General features: G+C 38.1%; 2 protein-coding genes and 1 long non-coding RNA gene across 6 annotated transcripts; 2 read left to right on the top strand and 1 right to left on the bottom strand.

The window, feature by feature from the left end:
• Positions 1-1,709: 1,709 nt before the first annotated feature.
• Positions 1,710-4,925, bottom strand: LOC116604316. Its single transcript, XR_004291007.2, has 2 exons — positions 4,273-4,925; positions 1,710-1,927 (listed from the first exon to the last, which is right to left on the bottom strand). It is a non-coding gene; the product is annotated as an uncharacterized LOC116604316 (long non-coding RNA).
• LOC5521230 (forkhead box protein N2) lies at positions 2,859-15,864 on the top strand. 4 transcript variants are annotated; one of them, XM_048723946.1, is made up of 7 exons: positions 5,192-5,352; positions 5,470-5,544; positions 11,612-12,183; positions 12,603-12,736; positions 12,915-13,039; positions 13,671-13,806; positions 14,097-15,864. In XM_048723946.1, the coding sequence occupies exons 3-7, from the start codon at positions 11,617-11,619 to the stop codon at positions 14,509-14,511; spliced, it is 1,377 nt and encodes a 458-aa protein (XP_048579903.1). In that variant the 5' UTR covers positions 5,192-5,352; positions 5,470-5,544; positions 11,612-11,616; the 3' UTR covers positions 14,512-15,864. The 4 variants fall into 4 exon arrangements, with proteins under 4 accessions (XP_048579904.1, XP_048579903.1, XP_048579902.1 ...); XM_048723945.1 differs by having other exon boundaries at positions 5,470-5,538; XM_048723947.1 differs by lacking the exons at positions 5,192-5,352; positions 5,470-5,544 and adding an exon at positions 2,859-2,970.
• Positions 15,865-17,914: 2,050 nt separating this feature from the next.
• Positions 17,915-23,955, top strand: LOC5521337 (activin receptor type-1). Its single transcript, XM_001641096.3, has 5 exons — positions 17,915-18,425; positions 20,702-20,989; positions 21,175-22,125; positions 22,407-22,537; positions 23,189-23,955. The coding sequence occupies exons 1-5, from the start codon at positions 18,155-18,157 to the stop codon at positions 23,411-23,413; spliced, it is 1,866 nt and encodes a 621-aa protein (XP_001641146.2). The 5' UTR covers positions 17,915-18,154; the 3' UTR covers positions 23,414-23,955.
• The last annotated feature ends 503 nt before the right edge of the window (positions 23,956-24,458 follow it).

The raw sequence follows: 24,458 nt of genomic DNA on the forward strand, positions 1-24,458 counted from the left end.
TTCTATTATTTTTTTACCTTAATTATTATGGAAGCTGATCTTAGCCTATTTGTTTTACACACGCGCGCATTCTTTGTAACCCACGAGCGTGAAAGGCCCAATATTCTTTTGAATATCTATTTTTACACTACTTAGAGCAACAATTGTTTTTTTTTCTTTGAAATATTTAAGGGTAAGTTACAAATTAACGCTCGATTTTCTTCAATACTTTCAAGGAATCGATTCGGTTGTCCGCTTGTCATATGAGACATCAAGTGGGACTGACGTCATATACGCAAAATGTAGTTGTTTGCAACTACAGATTTTGAGATTTTGTACCAAACGCCCAAAACTGCGTTTTCATTTGCACGTGCACGCCTCGCCAATTATTAATATCTAATTTTTATTTCAGAATTTGCAAACTAGAAGCATTGGTGATTATGTTCGCCAAAGATCAGATCGATCACACGTTTTGAAGGGGCTATTAAGTGGGTTTCAATTTGAACGAATTTTTGAAAACAATTACTCGCGAGAGGCCTTAAGGCAGGTACCCTATATGGACGTGGTAATGTACATTATAATGATATTATAGTTTTATCATTTTTAGTTTTCCCTTTAGACTGAAATCCCTCATGGCGCGGAAGAGGGAGAGTGTTTCCCTTACCGTAACCTGGCAGCGGATCAACAAACGGGTGGCGGCTTGTGGCTGGTGACATCGTGTTCGCACAGGTGCACATAGCCACACACTGCGCCGTCCCGGGGCTATCCTTTGTTTGATTAGATAACCATTGCAAAGATATAATGAGTACAGACAGAACCACAAACTACTCTTTTAGAACTTTGAAGATCCAATAAATAAAATAGTCACAATCAATACGCTAACACAATAAAAAATTTCAATTTCTAACGGTTTCTTTAAGATGAATATAAGGCGCATCCGTTTTCTGATCTTGCCAGTAATTTTCTGTGTGTGGGTTTATTACTGTCCTCTTATACTGTGATAACTGAATTGCCAAGATCGACTCAGCTGATCGGCTCGGCTTAATGAGATCAAATGATTGTGATGACCACAAACTCCAAGCAGTCGTTCAAGCTTTGGCGCTTTTGAGGTCAAAACAACAAAATGCCTTTTTGGACTACACAAGTCTGTTATTGAGACCGGAGAGAGCCGTTTTGAATGAACTGATATGGATAAATGTTGTTGAGCAAAAAGGTTGAAAAACAGCCAGCGCATTTCTATGGGAACCGATAGAGCAACTAGAAATTAAAGCAACCTTAGTCACCGCTTAGTAATATCCTTTATTATCTCCGAGGACCTAGCGGTCTCGCTACTGATCAATATTTAATTCCCCCCCCTCGGGTTGTTTGTCAATCAATGTGTGCGGCAAGGTAATCAAATAATATTCTTTTCCATAAGATACCTATAACTGCATCTCCCCCTCAGCCAATCCTGGGGTCACCTGACCCAACCTCCCCCCCCCCCCCCCCCCCACACACACACCATACGGTCTCATTTCCCTTGCTTTTGAACAGGTGAACAGGATAGTATTCTCTCCATCATGTCTCTTCCAAATAAAATAACACGAACGCGCGAATCTGTAAGAATTACCTAGTCTAAAGGATCCCTGTGTGGCCCTCCCGACTAAAGCCTCAGAAAATCATACCCCTCGACGATCCCTCTCCCCACCCGGCCACATACACTCAGGGGACACTCAATATTACTACTAGCATTCACATCTCAACTTATTCAGACCCGTTTTAACTGTCAAATAGGAAACATACAGAAACCTGTTGAGCCGCTGAGAGCCCTGACAAAGCATTCCCCAACACCGCTCGGTGCAGGCGGTCGTCGATGTCGAGAACAATAAGTCCCCCCCTCCTTCGTGGTTGGAGGTTAACAATACAAGCTTCTATTTTCCTGCTGGCTGACCGTTTACTTTGGAGCTGTCTGTGGGAAACCAGTTATAAGCGTTAAACCGTGGAACACCAATACCTTGACTCTATTGTTTTCGCTGCTGCTGTTGTTCAAGTCGTTGTCTTGATGACGTGGTTACGTATTGTGATTATTGTCCGTTTAGGAGAGGGCGTAGCCTAAGTTTCGTCTCTCCGCCGCCACAAATACATCAAACACTCCCCCTACTTCTAGATCTTGTTCCGTTGCAATATCACCCCCTCGAGGTGCTACCAATCAGTGCTTCCTTTCCTCGAATCCAATCACTCAATAAAAAGGCTTTGTCTCTCCACGCAACTGAACATTCCCCTCGGGCAAGCCGCTAAAGTCTATTAATATAGTGTAAGGTTTATTTTTATTCCCAGTCGCGGTTTACGTATACATGGCACTGTATTCTCTATCCGTTGTCAAGTAATGCATAGTAGTGAGAGGGTTTATTACAGACATGATGATATTATGTGGATTCTGTATCGATAATTATATATTGACTACGCTCCTTGCTTTCGCTTTACATGACTCTATAAAGGCTGAAATTGAGATGTGCGAACTACCGGCAATTAGAACATTTATCCGTTTACGCGAGTCGTATAATCAAGATCTCTAGGTTTATACTTAAAATTGAATGACTATTCTTCTATGATTGCTATTTCGTGTATAAAGTAGTTAATATTTGATTAGAGTGTTGTCGACCCTAGTTTGTAGGTGAGTAAATGTCCATGGGCAAGGGAGTTACCGCACGGCGTCCGAGGCGCCTAGCCTTGCTTTTCAGCTTGCTGAATCTTCTAGAAGATGGTGTTTATCATTCTTGTTTAAAGTGAATAGAACTCCTATAGATTCCGTAAGTGAACCAAGAAGTGTCATTGATGATGATGCCAAATCAATATCAAGTGTCCACTTGGTCCCCATGGCAACACAAAAAGCGGAATTTTCGTTGCATCAGTGCTGTTTCAATTTCGAATTTCCGTTGATTTCGGTATCTAGTTGGAAATTCTGAACCGTAAAAACAACTGAGCAGTCGTCTAACTACGCCTGGTATTAAGGTAGGAGGACTCCGAGTTAAAAGTCTGATCAATCCTTTAGCGAAAGTAGTAATGCTAAGGAGATCTTTTTGGTTATTATACGTGCAATAGATCACTACAGACGAACGAGTCCCTAAGGAAACAGATACTGTATCAACATAGGTTTATTGCTTTCTCTTGTTGTCAAATATGCTGAGCTCATTCATTCAAAGAAATCTTGTACATAAATCGCGCCCAAAACAGCGCATTTTCTTCTATAAGGCGATTATAGGAGCAAATTTGTTGCCTCGGTGTATCTAACAAACAATAATTTAAAGTAAGCAAATTTTAATATATAGAAAAGTGGAAGCTTTCTTTTTTCCACACTTTTATTATAGCATCTTTTTTATCCTATAATTAGTCGGTTGTTGAACAAGAATACGACTGAACTTCAAATTATATCGTCTATCATTATTGGTTTTCTGCTTCGTGGATTCGTGCATTCTCTATTGTTTTTCGTTTTATTGATGCATGCGTGAGCTCGATGGGCGCTTTCTACATGTCGTCAGTAACAATGCGAATATATCGCTCGAGAAGAAGAAGATGATTGTACCCTGGGGTGTTGCAATACGAAAGCGATTATGAGGCATTGGAAGTAATTAACAATGCCCCCTTCGGTCGCAACCATTGCTTGATTCCAATTCGTTAAAAGAAATTTATTTTGAAAACAAAATCAAAATCCCTGAAACGATCGGAACAGTATTGTGGCTATTCTTGGTTGCGTCTCGTTCATTGGATCAAAACGTAGAAAATCCCTTTCATCTGACGTTTTTTTCTATGTTAAGAATAATTTCATAAGCTCTAGATAATCAATATGAGTTTCATCCATGGTATTATTTCTGGTGTAGTAGTAGTGTTTTTTCTTATAAAATAGTGACCCATCTATAACTCATCGTTAAATGAAGAGAATATTTTCAATAAAAACAACACAAATAAACACCTCGTTAAACTTTGATTCTGTAGACGAATATTTGCTTTGCACTCTAGTTTAGCCGATACCTAAGGTTACTACGTAACGAGGAAAGCTGTTCCGATGTTTGCATTGCTCACGGGTTTAAGAAAAGATTGACTAAACACAGACGCCATAAGTTAGGTAAATAACGTTGACAGAGCAACTATCCTCCAATGTACTTAATATGTATTTGCGAACAAAATTCAAAAGTTGTAAAGCATTTCAACCACTCCAAAAGCCGCTTTTCTATTATTCATTACTTACACTCTCAAAGATGTCACCGGATGAATAATAATAATTCAAATGTTAAATGTGTGATGCATTACGCATACCTGGACTCGCTCTCTTCCTCTAAACATAACTAGCATATCGTGAACCGTGAACAATGGTGATACTAAAGTTTTTTTTCAGTTGGTGTTTATAAGCTATAAGAGGCAGGTAGACTTCAAGGGTGTGGATTTGAGTGATTTGAATGCGTTGGCTTTACAGACAGGTGTTATTTTGACTTTAGCTGGTCATAATAAAAACACGCGGTTAGCTGGAATGCTTTCCCAGTCTTTGAATTCCTTATTTGAAATAAAACCCACAAACCCGACTAAATCAAAAAGTGCTAAGCAGATCAAGTCCCTTATTGGCTTGTAGCATGCGCCAGTCTCATGCTAGTTAGCCTAAATGTTAGAATAACAGAGACACTCTCCCTTAACAATTTATCAAGTGCCAAGATATCACTTTTGCATTAAAGAGCCTTCAATTCTAGATTGGGTGTCCTACCGATTTTATGGCATCAGTTGTTTTAGGAGTCTGACAATTAGCTCGGTTCTCGCGCGCAAACGTCCAATTACTTGTTGTTTGAGGGCCCCCATGTAGATATCTCATGATATTCTAAAAGAAGTCACACTGGTTAATCTTATTTCAATTTCTCGTTTGAAAACAACGCATTGTCAAAACGAGTGTGAAAAACGCCGCCTTTTGCAAAGGTTTCTCTCCAGCGCTAAGTTTGAAAGACCTGGTCCTATCCGTGATGGATTGAAAAATAAACTCAATCAAATAAAAAGCCTCAGTAGAATTTTCGAAATAATGTTGAGATGTTGTGAACCATTGATTTGTTCATAAATTCCCATAACACCAAAACCACAGTCCAATATTTAAAATTTACAAAATTGGCGGTAAAATTTTGGACGCGTATTACTATAGAGACATGACTCAAGCTTGACGTTGCTATGGCAACCTCCCTCCCACGCCACTTGGTGCCTGCTTTTGGAAAAGCACCATTTCATTTTCTTACGTTTACCTTGTAATTGGATGCAGTGCTGTGGTGCGTTCTGGTCGGTGGGAAGACGCTAGCGTATCTACTTCAGTGAACTCTCTCAGCTTTAGACAACAAACTGGTGTTAATCAGACGTTCTAGAACGGTAAATACAGTTCGCTTTTCTGTTCGTTCGGAATGTCGTCATTTCACCTTCGTTCGAAGGGTGAGCCATCCATCGCCTTGTTGTTGTAGTTGATACACCATTTCTACCACGTTTCAGCACTATTTGGCTCACTTTCTTTTTCTGATGAACAATGGATAAATCATCTATCTGGAGAAACTGCTAAAGGTATTGGTAAGCTGATTTATATATTTTTATTACAATCATATGACCGGTCCATGGTAGAGCGGCGACACGTTGCATGTTATTATTCCGTGTGGCCAGAGAAATTGGGTACTCCCTCAAAAATAATGAACTTGTTTATTGAAACTTAAAATTCTAAGGTTTTGAATCTAGAAGAGACCGAGTATTGTCTAGAATTAAGCAAACATCATAAGTTATTCGAAATTATTGCCCGAATAACGCGTTGTTATTATCAAAAGCTAATTCTTTCCTGTTCCACTGGTCGATTCACGTTCTCTCGTTACGAGTCAGAGACACACACAATATCGAATTGTGTTTTGAAACTACTCTGAATGGAGGCTAGTTTTGATTTAGTGGGGGACTTTTTAGCTTCTTAGAACTGCACTTTAGGTTTGCTTTGTGTGAGGAACATGTGCTCTTGATTCGGGGCACGTTGCGTAGAATGTATTTAGACATCGCTAGCCCATTTACATGACTTATTCGCTCCCTTGTGAAAGCGTTTCATGTCGGCATAACAACGATGCCAGACAATTTTTTAATCATTTCGTGAAAATAGGACTCGTGAGCGTCTGTTCGTTCTCTGGGATTTATTCTGCTACGACTCAAAAAAAACCTATCACATCTTGTGAACTCATTGTTCGGTTATTTGTAAGCTAGTAAAAATGCGTGTAATAGCGTCCAGAGACCGATCTGTTTCTATTGCCGATCGAGTTGAGGTGAGAAATCAGCCATTATTATAATACTGGATTCAGCCGCCGATTCCTCTGTGTTTTTTAGTTTTATTTTTAATAATCTTCTTATATACTTCTTACTATTTATAAATTAGATTCCTCTTTGTGTCGCTGTTCTTGATCAAATCTGTTTTCTTGGGGTGCAGTTATTATTTTCCAATTGATGTAAAACTATTAAAGTGAATATAATCTTTGCAAAGACAAAGCGACTGGTTTATGGCCAGTTAGTTGCATTTCAGCTCTAAGTTTAATCCTTTCACTTTCTCTGCAGTAGAGAAAGGCTTGTGTTGAAAGGAAAATTTTAACATTTGAAGTTTGCCCCTTTGTCACTCTTCGTGTCGTGGGAACATAAAGGAATTTTTTAAAAGATATTAATAAATGATGATCACATTCACGATGTTCTCGCGCTTCCATTCAATGAATTTACCCCTCTGTAAATTCTTTCAATAAAATTTCGCATTTCTGCACTGGGCTTTATTTTCTTCTTTAGAAATGTGGCCCATCACTCGTCACTTACGGGAATTTTAACCAGAAAAGCAATCATTTCGAAATCCAATCCCCGAAATCATGGGTTGTTTATCTGGATAAAGATTTTGCCTACTTTCATTCATACACGTTTCGAACAGAAAAAGCCAATAAAGTGTCATCGTATTGTTGAGCCCACGTGCGAATTGTTCGCTGCGCTTTCGATAGTAAAAAGAAAATGTTTTAGATTTTCCTGGCGTTTAAGCAGTATGTGTTGTTTTTTTGTAGTTGGCCTGGTTTGCGTCTTAAAAATATCTAATCTCTGGTTAACCTTCCGATTGCCGCTAACTTTCTATTGGATGAAACACCCTTGGATTAATTCTGCACGTGTAAGTCACTATCATTGTAGATCGTGTTTTGTTCGCAAGCCGACGGCCATACTGTTTTGTCCAATTCAGAATTACTTTGCTCATCTCAAAGCGCTCAAGAATGTTTCGCCGTGTCACACCATACACAATTGACTCCATATCAATGTATCTGTAGTTTGCTTCTTGACAGAATGATGTTATCAGTATACAAACTCTTATCCTTCGCGTTTCTTATTGAGTTCAATTTTTTTCAACTTGTGAAAACATTCTCGTTACCCTGGTACCTGTGTAAACTTTGATATTTTTGTGGTTTATATCAAAAATTCTATTAGGAATGGATTAACTTTACGCGGGACAATTTCTTTTATCAAATTCAGCTTTTCCTCTAAAGTTTTGCCTCCCCTGAGAGACCCTTTCTAGTGTTCTCTCCCGTTAAAGCATTGTTCCATTAATTTCGTATTTTGAATTGGCGCTGCTGAATAAAACTGTGTTAATGCGAAATAACTATTATAGAATCAGAACCGCAAGCTGTTTGTCTCAAATTTGTTATTTCATGTTTCTATTATCCACGGTTGAATGCTGGGCTCTTTTTAGCAGATGAGCGTTTCCTGTGATTATTTCAGGATAGCTTCAGGCAGTTTACATAGTTTCTAGGAGACCACTGTTAAATTTGCATCTATCCTTTTGTTCGCGTTAAGTCTACCTTATGCAGGGGACAAACAAGAGTTATTAACCCAATTTCTGTCTTTGATTTCCACACTCTTATTAAATCATTGGCATTTCCTTCTCAATCCTAATATAAATAGTTAACAGACATGTTTTTGCCTGCTAATAGTTTTAGCTCAACCTTGTTTTTTTTACGGCAAGATAAACCTGCTAATTAAGCATGCACTGGACACTGAGATCGCTTTACAAATATATAAGTCCTTTACTGTTTAAGCTGGCGCTTTTCTGTTATTTACTACGAGTTTGTTTAGCTGACTGCCACAAACATTTCCATTGGCAAAACAACGATTGTGATCAACAGTTCTAAGATCTTTTGTTTGCCACATTACCACAAATTATGCAAAATGGTAATAGGTGAAATAGAAAGCATTTTTAGACCACTTTTCAGTTGCCATATCTGCTAGCATCACCGGAATATTTATTGCATTTCTATCTGATTTCCCAAGTTTTTAAAATTCTGCTGATTCTTTACACCAATATCTGGATGTTTCACAGGTTTTTTTACACTTAAGAAAGTAAACACATGCCATACAAAAGGAAAGAAGAGGATTGACTTGCTCCTCTTTCAAAAAGTAGAAGTAGATGCAGGTTTTTGATACTATCGCCATTTGTTGAGTTTTAGAAGGACCATTTATCAATGCCAGTATGATAAACCACCCCTGATATCATAGTCCAGGTTAAATTGGCATGTGGTATGCCAAGTAATTTGACCCAGAGCATTATATTTGGACTCAACAGGTATTGGATGGCCTAGGATATTTTTGCACTCTATGAAAACAATTTAAAGCTTTCTATGTTGGTCATTATTTTTACACTTCATTGGTGATTAGATGTCACTAGACTGTTAGAATGTAAACTATGTGTTTTCCCAGAATATAAGTTGTTTGTCTGAGCTTTCCAGAATTCTATATTATAATTATACCTTTACAGTATTTTATCTAACTGATTATACACTTCTAGGTAAAGTTAAGATATTTGCAAAAAAAATTTTTTATCAGTCTTAATGACCATATTTCACATGGTTGTTAGTTGATAACAACTGTTTCTGATATGGGTATTTTATAACATGCATGGTCATTTAAGCTTATCCAATTATATTTTCTTTCAAAGCTGAAAACTCAAAGAAACCATATTCTGGGGATGTTGTTTAAAAATGCCATTCTGTGATGCTAACTACTTTCACTATCAAAGCCAGTTCAAAGAAAATTTGTTTTAAAAATTAACACTAAGAAAGAGCATGTGATAGTCTGGAGTATGTCTTTTTAATTTCCTTTGAGTTACCAGAGGCAATAGTGTAAACTATTTGAATGCATTGTCTTGAATATCAATATGCTTATAAATGAAAAAAAAAGAAATATTCTCTAAAAACATACATTCGTGTGATTAGTTGTGATGCTTAATGCTTTGAGATATTATTTTTGTAGTTTTCTCAAGTTACCATAGGAACAAATGGAATTTTGAGTTGTATGCCATGTGTTTGTGAATAGAGAGAATCCAAGGTACTGACTGATGGTACTTTTAATATGGCAAATCAAATTTATATTCTTGTGTCTTTTCTTAATGTAGGGTGTTTCTTGAAAGAGGAAAATGCTTGATATTTCAAGTTTGTTTGGGGTTTTGCCTACCACTGATTACCTTTTCATACCCTACTGAACATTGGGATCACAACCCTTTGCTTATGAGTTTACCATCTGTCTGTGCTTGCAGTTTATAGCTTAGATTGGTAACAATGTTTAGAGTGACATCTGATTTGCTTAGGGATTGAATTAGAGTTTGAAGTTGTGACACTCCATCCATGACTTGTACTGATGTTAACCATGTGTGACTAAAATTACTAAAGGTTTATTTCTAAGTTGGGAAAATGTCCAACTTACCACAAAGAATGCTGTGAGTAAATGAGGGTTATAATCAGATAATACCATGACTACTCATTCTAATGCTAGTTTTTAACTATTGTACTGCTTTGTACTAAGCATTTTGCTGTATATTTGTATGTGCTTTCATAGCTAACTTCATATACTTAGCCACCAACAAGGCACTTCACACTCTTATTCATCTCTCTCTTTAATTTTTAAAGTGAATTATTTCTTTGTCATTTGGTCCCTCTTTCTCAGGTTACCTTGTCTGCTTATTTTGATGAAACCACCATTCTCTTTGCTTAGATCTTAGGCAGGTGTGTTGGGGTCATATTGTGAATCAAGTTTCTTATTTGCAATGTCCATTTCCTAGGTATATACACATTATTAACTTTTAGAATGCCTTTTGACTAGAGGACAAAGATTTGGTGTTTTAATTTTAATGAGATTTTTCACTTGAGTTACCTCAGAGCAGTATCTCAGGATATATTTTTGTAATAATATGGCTTTATATGGGTCCGATGATACTAGAGACTATATATTATAAAGCACAGGAATTAAGATTATTCTATGATTCTTCTGTCTTATACCAATAAAGCCATGTTTTTTTGTTATTTACAATGGAAATGTTGTTAATACTTGGCTGTTGCTAGGAGATTTAGCACTAGAGTAGCCACATTTCGTGCATGTGATAACAGAATACATGTTGTTTCAAAGCAAGATGACCGCATCTCCCAAGAACAGAAGTTAGGCTCCATTAATTTTATAAGTTTTATTATTTAAGATTGGTTGAATCAGTTTTAAACTCATTCAAACTGTACTGATTGGCTTTTCAATGTAATTTTTGTTGTAAGTGTACAGTAAAACTATTTGCCCAAATTGCCAAAAAATAATTAAAAGATGGACATCCTTAGCAAATTATATCTGTCCTTGCCAAATTTTGTTGCCATGGAAATGCAGGATTTGATATGATTTTCAAAAAAAATACTTTTGCATTACTAGTAAATTTATGATTGTTGGTCATTTATGTTTGGAATAAGATCTAGTTGTTTTTTTAGAGCTCAAGTGCCATCTTTCAAGTTTCTGAATAAATGACTGTATTAGTCTATACCCATGCCTTTGTTTGGGGTCTATTTAAGCCTTAAGCAGATGGCATCATTGATAGCCTTTCATGGCCCTTTTTACATGATGACTGCTTAAGTGAGTTAATGTAATAGCCTTTTTTCTGTCTTGCTTGTTAAATAAATTCATCCTTCCATTTTGTTATCAGTGTAAGGTAAGCATTTTAGGCTCCAGTGTGCTTATTTCTTAATAGAAGAAGTTACATATGAGTCATACTCTGACTCATGATTAAGACATTAGAATTCAGATTCTTTAGGTTTTTATCTTTATCCGGCTGTCATCTCACACTTAATGCTTTTATATGGCCAAGATTCAATATAGAAAATATTTTACTACAGTAAATTTTATTGAGACACTTTCTTTGTGTTTATCACCATCATTTTAATTTTTATTGATAAATGTATGGAATTTTTTCATCTTTACTCAGCTGTTGTCGCACATTTTTATGCTTTTATATGGCCAAATTTCTATATAGAAAATATTTTATTACAGTAAATTTTATTGAGACATTTTCTTTAGGCATCTTGTGTTTATTACCATCCTTTTTATTTTATTATTGATAAATGTTTGGATATTTTTTTTATCTTTACCCAGTTGTTTTCACACACACTGCTTTTATGTGGCCAAGATTTAATTAAGAAAATACTTTACCACAGTAAGCTCTATTGAGACATTTTCTTTGGGTATCTTGTGCTTAACACCATCCTTTTTATTTTATTATTCATGAATGTGTGGGTATGTGTTCACATTACTTTGTCAACTTGATTAAATTTTTCCTTTTCGTTTACAGCTGCGATGCCTCCAATACGAAAGATTGAAGAATCAGACAAACAAAAAATGAGTTCTCCACCATATCTGAGCCGCTCAGCAAACTCTGCTTCACTTAAATCAGAGATTAACAAAGTGAAAGCTAACTTAAGCAAAAGCTGTTTTGGCGCAATAAGGACTGCAAAAGGAGAGTCAGATAATGACCTGACAAGTCTTAACTGGCTAAGTAGGAATGATGTGCTTCGGGGGTTTGACGTTGGGGCAACCGTACCCCCTATGTCTCCCCCCCATGATGCAGAAGGTGATCTGTCCAATGAACTTATTGCTAATGGTCTTAGTAATGGCAGTGCTTGCCCTGATGGCTTGTCAGGCAAACGAAAGAGTCCATCCAAGCCACCGTACTCATTCTCATCACTGATATTTATGGCAATCGAGGAGTCCCCAAACAAAAGACTCCCTGTAAAAGACATTTATAACTGGATCATGGATCATTTCCCATACTTCAGGGATGCACGTCTGGGCTGGAAGAACTCTGTGCGACACAATCTGTCCCTCAATAAGTGCTTCAAGAAGGTTGATAAGGATAAGGGGCAGGTGAGGAGATCTTTTGACATGTCCTTGATAGACAGCATTCCCTTCTGACATATCCTTTATAGACAGCATTCCCTTGCATTTAAGTGGCACCATTGGAAACAAATTTCAGTTTTGCATATATTTAACTTCCATGTAAATGTATAGGGTCCTTAGCCTGGAAAGCGAGTTTCATTCTCTTTGTCAGTCAGGAATCAGTTATGAAATTGAGAAACGCGCCTAAAAACTAGGAAATGGAACAAAGTGTTTATCAAATCATTAGTCTGTTCTCTGCTGCTTCAAGTCCTAAAAAATACGAATAAGTATAAGAAGGAAAAAATGATATGATGAATGAACAAATCATTAGTGATTTTTGCTTCACTGATTGTATCTCTGCTTAGCTAGTTTGGGTTATGATAAATTCTTTGTTTGATTCCTTTTAGAATGTTGGCAAAGGTTCTCTGTGGACAGTGGACCCAGACTTCCGCCCTAATCTGCTGCAGGCTTTGCGAAAGACACCATCGTACAATAATTTCCACCATCTACTGTCCACACCTCCTCCATCTCCGAAAAATGGGTAAGACAGCACTTGTTATGACCTAGTTTTAGCCTGTGAACCAGTCTGAACTTTGGTTTGTCTTTATGTAATGAAATTTTTTTCTCTTAGAGATTGCCTAGCCTTCCTGACATAGTTTTCCCTTACCTGTTGTTTTCTAGTTATATTCGGTTTCTAACTTATGTATGATCTATTCAAGACACACATTAAAATCACCGAATTGTGGTCAGTACGACTCATCAGATGTTGACCCCGATGCTGAAGCTGAAGCCGTGGCAACCATGTGCCTGATAGCCACCCCACCTGCCCTCAGAGCTGCTGAAAGTATGTATTAGCCATCCCACCTGCCCTGAGAGCTGTTGTAACTGTGTGTATACCCTACACTCCCTTTAACTGGAATCGACCCTGCCAAATTTTCGTCTTTAATAACACTTCTTCAGTCTGCCCTGAAGAAGTCTTATTAAAGATGGAAATTTGGCAGTCGAATTCCAGTTTTTTGGTGTATTGTATTCATTGTTCTGGTCACGACAGTTTGGGCTTTTTAATTCTACACTCCCTTTAGATGTACTGAAAGTGTGTATACCCTCAATTCCTTTAGATCTGCTGAAAGTGTGTTTACCCCCCTTAGATGTACTAAAAGTGTGTATAACCCCCAACCCCCTTTAGATCTGCTGAAAGTATGTAAAGCCACCCCATACACCCTCAGAGATTCTGAAAGTATGTATGCCCCACACTATCTTCTGAGCTGTTCAAAGTATGTATACTCCACACCCCCTTTACAGCGGCTAAAATTGTTTATAGCCACCGCACAAGTTGACACATAATTATCCACGTACATTTTGCAGGGAATTTTACGCGATTAATTAAACGCACACTTTTATTTGACGCATACTTTGCAGTTTATACTCCCTTTTCTGTGACCCAATGTTGACTGATAGTGGGTTTTTGTTTGCAGTTGTGCGATGCCAGTCTTGTCCGCCATCCGCCACGGAGCAAGACTCCCTGGTGAAGAGGGCCAAGGAATACTTCTACAAACATCGAGGCTCCTTCTCCGGGTCACCTACCATGGTCAAGGATTTTGCAATCAAAAGGTTCGTGCTGTCTATGCCATGACTTTTCTGTGGGCCACGCTTCTTTATAACAATCCGCCATTAGAGGGGTGAGGAGAGACGGAAGTTAGCCTGAAGAACATTGCATTAATAACTACTCAGTCGTCAAGGCGCTAGAGGTTCCGAGTCTATTAAGCTCGCTTTGCGAGCTCACATAGGCTGCGTAGAAGCCCAAGGGAATAAGACTCAAGGGAAACTTAAAATTACATGCACAATTGATGAAGTTTCCACTTAAATATGAAATGCTTATCTTCACATTTATGTTTTCCCAGGAGAAAGATTTACGGTCTGTCGGCGTCCATGGGTAGAATAGAGAGCCCCAAGTTCAAGAACCGTAAAAGCATCTCCCCTGACTCGTCCCTTGACGGTGAATTCGAGTTTGATCACGAGTCTGCCTCGGAAGAAGACGACGACGAAGACAGTGAAGTGGACGAGGCGATGCAGAACGTTATCAAGCGAGATGAGCTGTACGATAGCGGCTACGGACAAGACTTCGGACGCGACCCGGACACGGAAGAAACCAAGCCGAAGAAAATCAAGTCTGAGAAGCTGAATGATTACGCTGGGGCGGATGCGCTGCTAAGCTTGGCGAACACAGCTTGTAGCCTGATAGGGTCAAGAGACAGCTCGCGGACATCCAGTCCGGCACACACGCCCTCTCCTCGCCCTGTCCTAGCCAGCAGCTAGTACACGTGGGATAACGCCCATCAAACCAGTAGGGCACGCCAACGAGTTACGTCACAACTACCGAGTCTGAATTCCAAGCCAAATGAATAAAAGTAAAGAACTGTATTTATTATTATCTGCCCGGGTCGCTAGACCATCTAGCTATTCTGGACCTCGGCAACAATCTGGTCAGCTGAATTAACCCCATATAAAGGACAAATGTCGGTCAATCAGGTAGAAATGTTTTTTTTATATATAATTCCATTTATTGTGGCTAAGTTCTTGATTTAAGTCGAAAATTTGTTGACATCAAATGAAAATGTTAATGTTTCGTGCATAATGGTATAAATGCTATTTTCATTTTTTTTTCCCTGTGGGCAATTTCGTGATAAAAGTCGATAATTCTTGACGGGCATTAAATGAAAATGTGCAGAAAGTATTTCAATCGTTTAGTAAAGCAAAGGATATATTTAAGGTTTAGCTAAATTTTAAATAAATTTATAGGTAAAGTCAGAATGGTGACACACATCAACATGGCTTGTTAAAGTACCCAATTTTTGCCACCACAAGTAGACAATGGGTCTTATGTAGAGGGAAAATGATATTGAAGCCTGGTCATTTTCAGTATTGTCTTTGTTCTGAACATATTGTCAATTTGACAAGAGATGATGATAGGTATGCGCCTAAACTGAAAACAAACTAAATTTTATAGAAAACATGAATTTTTATACTTTGTTTGAGCAGTAAAATGAAATTTCGTGCCAGTACAAAAAAAATCTTCTGTAAATAACCTCTTTTCCTATTTAATCTGATTTTGGTTAATCATATACTACGCAAATGTGACGGCAAGATGTAAACATTCTGTTTCAAAGGCCATAACATGTTACTGGTGGGGTCCTGGGCGAAATTGGATTCTTTTCAACTCGTCTATAGCAATTTTGTGCAAGGAAGTTGAAACTAGCAGCAAAATGGCTTAACTTGTCTCGCTTTTGAGACAAGGTGAGCATGATTGTAGCTCGTTTTATCTCGCTCATTACAATGGGACCATGTCCGCGCCAAGTATTTCCTAAAAAACTTGGCGTGCAACTAAACATTGATGTTAAAGTTATTTTTACATTCTATTTTGGCAAATGTCAAGATCCTTCATAGGTAACTGGTAGCTAAGGGTCATTCGAGTATAAATCCATACGTAAAAAAAAAGGAAAAAATATATAACAGCTCGTGCGTCAACACTGTGCGAGAATTTTGTACGATAGAGGGCCAACAAGTTAAACGAATAAAAATATATATTGATTCAGGTATAGATTAACTATTTACCATTGTATAATCAATCGTAGAAAATGAAATCATTGTATTAAATGGCCAGGAATATAACATCTGTCTTTTATTTAATGACGTTGAACGCCCCAATAGCTTGGTGCTTTCAAGGCTTAGAAATAGATGTAGTTACTTTATGCCAGCATCCACGTTTTTTCTCTGCCGTGCTTTCTAGCCCTTCCCTCATTCGCCACGCCCTCAAATTTAGTCACGATTACTCAATTCTCGAGAAAAATCGAAGGAAATAAGCAATTTTCGGTACACTGTCCAAAGTGACATTCATTGAAGCGAGACGGAAAGCTGCGATGCGGGTCATACAGTTAGTGCGGTGCATCATGGGCAGTGCAGCAACAACTCAGAAGAGACTTAACCTGTTAACTGTCCTCTTCGCGCCTATAAGGCACATAAGGCCCCTACAGATGTTCGCCACCTTGCCCTGGGGGGTACTGTAAGTCGCAGGGGGGTTGGAAGGTTTTTCTCAGGGGGGTTGAAAGGTTTTTTTCTTATGCCTGACTCTCTCCTATCCTGAGTCCCGTAGTATGATATGCAGATTGATAATTTCAGGATCAGATACAGGGGGTGGATATCCCCCCCCCCCCCTTTTTGAGTAAAAAAGATTGAAAAGTCACTTTGTTTGAAGAAAATAAGTGTCTGAGGGACGGGAGGTACTGCCCATTTGCCTTTGCCTGCTTGACGGCTGACGCGACAAATCCAATTCCAGCTTGAAGCAGTGGCGGATCCAGGGGTTGTGACGGCGGGGTGATGTCACCCCACTTGTTGGGCGAAAAAGAAAAGCATTCAGTACAATATAGTACGCAATATGTTGGATTCTTGCCATTAGCTTTTAAAGTGGAAGATTTTGGGTTGCACGATAGGATACGCAATAGTGTCCATCGATGGAGGTCAGTAGGCGTTTTATGGAAGCGCAACCATGGCGGATGGTAAGTATCCCTCCGGTAAAATCCGTAGTAAGAGGAGCCGTTATGCTTGTGGTTTTCTGTAATTCCAAACTTTAATAAGTAACGCGATTTTCACAAAAGGAAAAATAAAAGTATATTTGAAATTTGTAGAAGAATTTGTCAAACATGAAAAATATATTCCTTGAAATCTGAAAAAAAATAATAAACGCGACAGACTGTCAAAATTGTCACCCCCCTTTTCTAAATCCTGAGTCCCCAACTGCTGAAGTATTGCTAGATCTATGTGACCTACCAAGGACCCCTGAATAAGTTTTAATGAGTCGTCTCCGGCAATAATCCACAGCCATTTTGAACATTGAAATTCTGGATTAGCATCTTTATCAGGGCAGAACCACTGTTTTAGGGTCAACTGTATTCGAACACCTATCTGAAAATGGAACCTAGCCTGAGATAATTCATAGTGAGAGAACGCATGTTATTCAGGCTAGATCCCTCCCGCTTCTGACTACAAGGGCACAGAATGGATCTGTTCGTCAAAATATGTTTCGCTGCTTCTTTTTTTTTGTTTGTTTGTTTGTTTGTTTGTTTGTTTTTTGTCTTTTTTTTTGCTGGAAGATGTTAAGCCCCTCGGTTACTGGGAAAAAAATTGTCCTGAGCCGAACTAGTTGTGTTGGGAATATTTTTTGGGGCGCTTGAACGCCAGCAGAACCATCCAGGACAATTTTTTTCCCAGTAACCGAGGGGCTTAACATCTTCCAGCAAAAAAAAAAAAAAAAAAACGGGCAGCGAAACAGATATTTTGACGAACATTATATCATTAATAGGGCCAATTATTCGTGTGATATAATGCCTTATCACTGTTGGCTGGGAAAAAAACCCTACCCAATACTGGCTGAGAAAAAAAAAGGAATGGTCCCTCCTGTCCCTCCTTGGAAAAAGGAACAAATAATTTCTCCCAGCAACTTTTTAAATGGATATTTTCGGCATCAGAATTCAAACGACGACGTATGCCATTTTAACGTGCTCCGGGAAAAGGGGCTATGACTAGCTTTTGCATCAAGTACGTGCGATTTTGGTCCCCAGAGTTCGGACCCATTCTTTTAGGGCGAGTGCCGGATGTGTGCAAGGTGATTTATTAGTGTTGTCAGCGATATTTTAGTAGATGCTTGTTATCCCTAACGAGCTCCTAGTGTTGACAAAAAAACATCTTCTTGGAAAATTTATCTTAGAGAGCAAAGCATGGACTCGTGTCCCTTTTCGCAGAGTTATTTTGTTGTTTCCGATTTCGCTTTCACCACGAGCAACACAGAGAGAGTCAGTAAACTTTACCAAATCCTTCTCGAATGAAATTCGGCTTATTGCGCACTGGAACATTTAAGAGGGCACGAAGGACGAAGGCTGTTCTGATGGGCAAAATGCCGTAAGAAATGAAAAAGAAGTGTAATGCGCGGTTTTGCGGCTCGAATGTCTTACGGAAAAGAGTCGAATGCAACCCGAGACAGATTCCCGCCGCGATCGGATGTTCGTTGTCTGGCATAGGATCGAGACTGAGGGGAGATGAGGGAGTAGGGAGAGAAGGCGACGAGCTGACGGCGGCTACAAAAGACAAAACTCGGTTGAAATTTGTTGAAATGCCGCCTTCTTTTGCTATAACCCTTGTTATTTTCACGTCCTGCACCATTCCCAAGTGTGTCGGAGGTAAGTTTGATTGTTTTCTGGTCGTTCTTTTGCGTATGTCGCGCGATTCAGAGATGTGAGTTGAGTCACGAATTATAAATTTGAGTATGGCAAACATCCGTTAACCCATATGAGCTTGCTTTTATTGCTCCCAGAGGACGATCTGTGTTCTTAAGTAAGTTACTCTTTAACTGATAACTTTAGACGAGTAGTGTACTGGCTACAAATCGTCAAACCTCTTGTTTGAGTTAAGTCTACTACCATCTGAGTGCTACTGACCGCTGAGGCTTTCTCTCCGAAGTCTACTTTTCCTATCCTTCATTCGTAGTCCTGCTGGGAAAGCAACGCGGTCAATTCCACTGGAATAAGTTCTACTGGAATTGATGTTAAGTCGAACTAGTTATTGTGCGATGGGCTTATGGGTGATTATTTTCAGTGTTTGCACTGTGTTTCATTTTCTTAGTGAACCCCCAGTTTAAACACGCTACGAAACAGTTCGTTTTAAGGGCAGTATTTTGTTGTGCTTTCCGCCCTTTCGAATGTTCAATCTTAATATTTTGTATTGTGCTTTTACACGCAATTATTTGCTTCGTACCATACAGAACAATCATTCATAAGGTCATATCGTAGATAAATAAATGCACATTTTCCCTATAAAATGTTTACATTAATAAGAACTTTGCAGACTTTTTAAACAAAAAATACTTTTAGGTAATGCTTAAAGTTGTTTATTTGATTTTGCCTGTCCAATATATAGATTAATTATAGATATATTATTTAGTTTTGAAGTATTATGACTCTTCTCTGTCCTGAAAGTTGTTTCTGCAAAAGCAGATGATAATTTTCATCCATCTAAATGTTAATATATATGTTTTGTATAGTGCAGACATCAATTTGAATATATTTATTTGCACCTCACAGTATGGTGGTTACCCTTAAGTTGTCTATCTTTCGTCATCCCACCAGGTGTATTATTATTCGATGCCACTAACTCATGACATCAATGGTCTCCTGGCCAGTATTTTGACTACTCTGCCCCTAAGCCCCCCTGCTTGTCTGGCAAGATTTTGTTAAGTTATGAAATATAGCTATATTTAGCTACTATAAGATAACTATTTGTGAATTATAAACCTTAGGCAAATATGCCTACTTTAAATATGTTTTTGACCTGAGAATCCATGTGTCATAACACAAGTTGCATTTTTGATAGAGGGCAAATAGCAGAATTCCAGTTTTCAAAAGTCATGTGAATGGAAAGAGATATTTGACTAAACTGGATTCTCTTTAAATTTCAAACATTTCCTTATTTACAGGCTGGTAAAGGGGGTATGGATCACATTTCATGTAACCGGCAAAATGGCTTTTCATGTTTCACAGACTGAAAAATGACCTTTTTTAATTGTTAAATCACGTTTCACGGACGTCGAAATGGACGATTTCGCGTTTCTTGTAGGGTAAAAAATGGTCAAATCTCATTTCATGAAAATACCCTTTACCACCCTGTATTTATCTGAAACCATTGAAGTGCATGGATCTCCAAGTGCATCTTTATTTGGAATAGGTATATATCTAGCATTGATTTAGTGAATGTTGATCTGACAAAAATACAACAATTGTAGTTGTAAGAACCATGTTTTTAGTTGGAGACTAGGTAATTTTTGTTTACTAATTTTTAGGGGCCACGCTTGATCATGTTTTGGTTGGAATCAAACTTTCTGAATAAGAATAATATAAGATGAAAAAATAGCAAAGAATTAAAATCAACAACTAAAGAAAAGTCTTCATTAAAGAATGTTGATCAGTTTCTACTTTTTATTGATTATAATTGAAAATACAGGGTCGAAACTTCAAAATAACCATCCACAATTGAAGTCTGATACTTTATTAAAAAAGGCCTATCATGCCGCCATTTTATGCTCCTGCTCAATGCCGTGCCACACAAGGAATCCTGTTTCATCGTCTAATTCAAGCAAGTAACTGAGAAAATTTCAATCAGATATCATTAATAAAGTATCAGACTACAATCATGGATGGTTATTTTGAAGTTTCCTTGCAATTAAACTGCTGCATTTTCATTATAAACAATAGCAAAAGAGAAGTTGATTGCGGATTCTTTAATTATATTTGATTGAAAGTTTCTCAGTTACTTGCTTTAATCAGCCAATAGAAAAGGATTTTTTGTGACTTGGCATTGAGCGGAAGCGTAAAATGGCACACTATTGGCAACCAATTTTTAGAATTTTGTTTAATAGTTGTTTTTTTTGTACTTTTGAAATTAAATTCCTACTTTTTTTCAGGTGTGAACATCACTCAGCCAAATCGTACCAGTGTAAATGTATACCGGTGTATATGCTCTGACTGCCGTAGCAATGCCAGAGAACAAACCTGCAGCACAGAGACAGGCTGCTTCTCGTCACTTTTTCTGTTAGAGAATGGTCAGTCTTCAGTAACCAAGGGTTGTCTGAAAGATGCTGACCATTATAACATGATGTGCCGTGGTCCTCGTGGCAAGCCTAATCTACACGATACCAGATGCTGCACACACGATCTGTGCAATAAGCATATAAACCCTACACATGCTCCTAGTAAGTATGGTTAGTCTTCTGGTTCTAGTCATCAATTATTATGGTATTATTAAAGAATGTGATGAAGAGAAATTGTATAAAGGACCTGTTCTTTTTTAATGGAATACAAAGGGAAAACAGGAGTAATTCTCTACCCTATTTATTGTATTCATCAATCATTTATTTATACATTTTTTTCCTCTTAGGTACAATACCGCCAATCAAGCAGGAAAAACTTGATGTCCAATTCCTAATAATCAGCATTTGTGCTCCAGTTGCTGCTTTGATTGTGTGTCTGATTATTGTGTACATGATATTTCGGCACCTGATGAAGCACCATGCGCATCATCAGTCCGTTCCACGGCATGAGTTAGGACCAGTGAGCCATGTGCAGTGCCCATGTAATGAGGAAAGACCTCTTATTCAAGACTTGATTGACATTTCATCTGGAAGTGGCTCTGGTCTACCACTTCTTGTCCAAAGGACAGTTGCTAGAGAGACCCAACTGATTGAATCAATCGGCAAAGGGCGGTATGGAGAGGTCTGGAAAGGTGTCTACCAGGGAGAAAGTGTTGCAATCAAGATATTCAGCACCACAGATGAAGCATCCTGGAAACGTGAAACAGAGATATACAATACTGTAATGCTACGGCATGACAACATCCTTGGGTTTATTGCTGCTGACGTTCATTCACGCAAATCTACAACCTATATGTGGCTTATAATGCATTACCATGAGCAAGGCTCTCTGTATGACTTCCTCAACCGCTCAACATTTGATGCAGAGACTCTTTGTAGACTTGCATTATCAGCAGCTAGTGGCCTTGCACATTTACACACCGAGATCTTTGGCACAAACCGAACTGGTAGCAAGCCGGCTATAGCTCACAGAGACATCAAGTCTAAAAATATACTTGTCAAGTCAAACTACACTTGTGCTGTAGGCGATCTTGGTCTTGCTGTTATGTACTCCCAGGATAAAGACTCGGTAGATATGGGTGAGAACCCTAAGATTGCTGTAGGAACTAGACGCTACATGGCTCCTGAAATCCTTGAAGAGACTATCAATGCAAAATGCATCAACTCATTCAAACGTGCTGATGTCTATGCATTTGGACTTGTTTTATGGGAGATAGCACGGAGATATGTTTCCGGAGGTATAGTAATTGATTTTCTCTTGTTTCTTTTCAACTGTGTGGGTTTAACTTGTTGACATCATTCTTATTTGGCTTTGTGTCATTTTATTTTACTTAAAGTCTGTTGACCAGCTTGCATAAAGCATTATTTTGTAGATCATGAAACCCCAAAAATATTATTAAGCTAGTTTGAGATAATGAGGTTCTACTTATAACTAATGCTCATTTTTTTCATTGCCATTGTTAAGTTCTGTTTATATTGATTTTTATGTATTCCAACTAATGTTCATGTTTTCTTTTAGGTATTGTTGAGGAGTATCAGCCTCCCTTTTATGACATGGTACAATCAGACCCTAGCATTGATGAGATGAAAAAAGTAGTTGTGACTGAGAACAAAAGACCTTCTCTTCCAAATCGCTGGACTGGTGACCCGGTAAGTGACCAATGAAGTGACAGAATGTACCTTTTCTTTGAACAAAGGTGTGACCACCCTACTCATTGTATAATTAATTATTGTATTTATAAGTCACCAGTTTACTTACGGTCAATTGCATAACAATCTTCAATGATTTTTAATCGAAATGCAAAAAAATTCTAGATTGTAAAAGCAGTGTGTCATTTGAAAGTTTATTTGATTATATGACTGATAGCTTTAGAGCTGATGGCCTGATAGATAGTGAAAATTCTAATAGATTCTTTTGTCTTTTATTGGTTGAGGTTTCCGTCGGAAGTGAAGTAGTGCCAACACTGCTTTAATTCTTTAATTCTTACTTCACCTTCCACCCGGGGTATACCATTTGAGCTCCCTTACAACCATGCTCGAGTTGAAAGCCTATTGATCGAACTTGCATAAAAACACATGTCATTTTCAAGGAATATAACTTTCCCTGTCTTTTTATACTTTTGAAATAGAATCAAGTTGATTTTTGTATAGCATGGGTTGGATTTCACAATAATTCAAACTGTTATACTTTGCTACTGAAATAAACAATACTTTAATGCTTGTTTTAATTTATTTTTTCATGGGTCTTGAGGGATAGTTTGGTAATTAAAAAGTGGTGGCTCATATTTTATGTCAATACAGACATTGCAAGTGATGTCCAAGCTGATTCGTGAATGCTGGAATCCTAACCCTGCAGCACGACTCACCTCTCTCAGGATTAAAAAGTCCCTGCTAAAGCTGATGGACTCTTTAAAACCCAGAAACAACTGTCTGAACAGAACACCCCTCATCACTGAAGTCAGTGATGTGAACATCCACCTTGAGTCGATGGAATCTGAGGAGAGTAGGTCCCTTGTCAAAATATAAAGGAATACAATCTTCATTAGTGGACTGAGCTATCAGCGAGAACCTGACTAAACTAATGTACAGGTTCAGTACATGGGCTAGAAAAAATATACTAGGAAGTATATGTAATATAATTGATTTTGGTCTATAAAAAATAATTTAGTTCATTTCGCTTGTTGAATGTATTTCAATAGAAAACTGACTCATTTCTACTTGTATTTCTTGTGAGGGCTATTGTCTGTCTGATATTGATATTTCTCTGTTGGTCCATGCTGTTATTTCTTACATCATTCCTGTTGTAGTTAATTACTTACTAAAGACATTTACGCTATCATATCTACTATAATAAGATATCTACATCTAGTTGCCATCCTTGGATATGCACCAAATGGGACTTATTCCGAAAGTAAGCTATCAGAAACCATGCTTTTGTAGTTTTCAAACTGATCAATGTGTTTGATAGATGAAATTTGTAGTAAGCTTCACAGATTGATCAAGTAAACATGGCATTGATTGTTGTTAAGTTACAATGCTCTATGTTGAAATAAAGGATAATTTGACAACGTGTTTAGTAATTATTTAAAATGAAATTAAGGCCACTCTTTTTATTATTTTTTGACCGGTTTATGAACCAAATATTTTAGAAAGATCAGTAAAAATGGATGAAACCTTGTCTCTATCTAACAGCTCAGTTTTTGTTACATGTCAGGGCCGTAGCAGGGGGTGGGTCATTGGAGCATGCGCCCCCCATATATTTTCAACAATTATAAGTAAATGACCAGTAGGGCATGGCTGTGCCCCCAACCCCCCTACCCCCCAATATTTTCTGTATTGTGCCCCCCCCCCTCCCAATCTAATGTGGCCTACTATGGCTCTGCATATATATTTTTCTTTGGAAAGCCTACAGTGTAGTTGGAAAAATATGGGACAAAGGTACATGTAGAGGTACAGTGTGGGTGGGTAGAGGTACAGGCTGGGTGGGTAGAGGGTGGGTGGGTGGGTAGAGGTACAGGCTGGGTGGGTAGAGGTAAAGGCTGGGTGGGTAGAGGTACAGGGTGGATGGATA

The sequence above is a fragment of the Nematostella vectensis genome, chromosome 2, assembly GCF_932526225.1.
Source record: "Nematostella vectensis chromosome 2, jaNemVect1.1, whole genome shotgun sequence".
In the NCBI taxonomy this organism is placed as follows: Eukaryota; Metazoa; Cnidaria; class Anthozoa; order Actiniaria; family Edwardsiidae; genus Nematostella; species Nematostella vectensis.

Excerpts from the sequence above, each read along its gene's own strand:
- LOC5521230 (XM_048723947.1), top strand. The coding sequence starts at position 11,617 with ATGCCTCCAATACGAAAGATTGAAGAATCAGACAAACAAAAAATGAGT. Across the intron at positions 12,737-12,914 it reads CCTCCATCTCCGAAAAATGG|ACACACATTAAAATCACCGA; the intron begins GTAAGACAGCAC and ends GATCTATTCAAG. Across the intron at positions 13,040-13,670 it reads TGCCCTCAGAGCTGCTGAAA|TTGTGCGATGCCAGTCTTGT; the intron begins GTATGTATTAGC and ends TTTTGTTTGCAG.
- LOC5521337 (XM_001641096.3), top strand. The coding sequence starts at position 18,155 with ATGAAAAAGAAGTGTAATGCGCGGTTTTGCGGCTCGAATGTCTTACGG. Across the intron at positions 20,990-21,174 it reads AAACCCTACACATGCTCCTA|GTACAATACCGCCAATCAAG; the intron begins GTAAGTATGGTT and ends TTTTCCTCTTAG. Across the intron at positions 22,538-23,188 it reads ATCGCTGGACTGGTGACCCG|ACATTGCAAGTGATGTCCAA; the intron begins GTAAGTGACCAA and ends ATGTCAATACAG.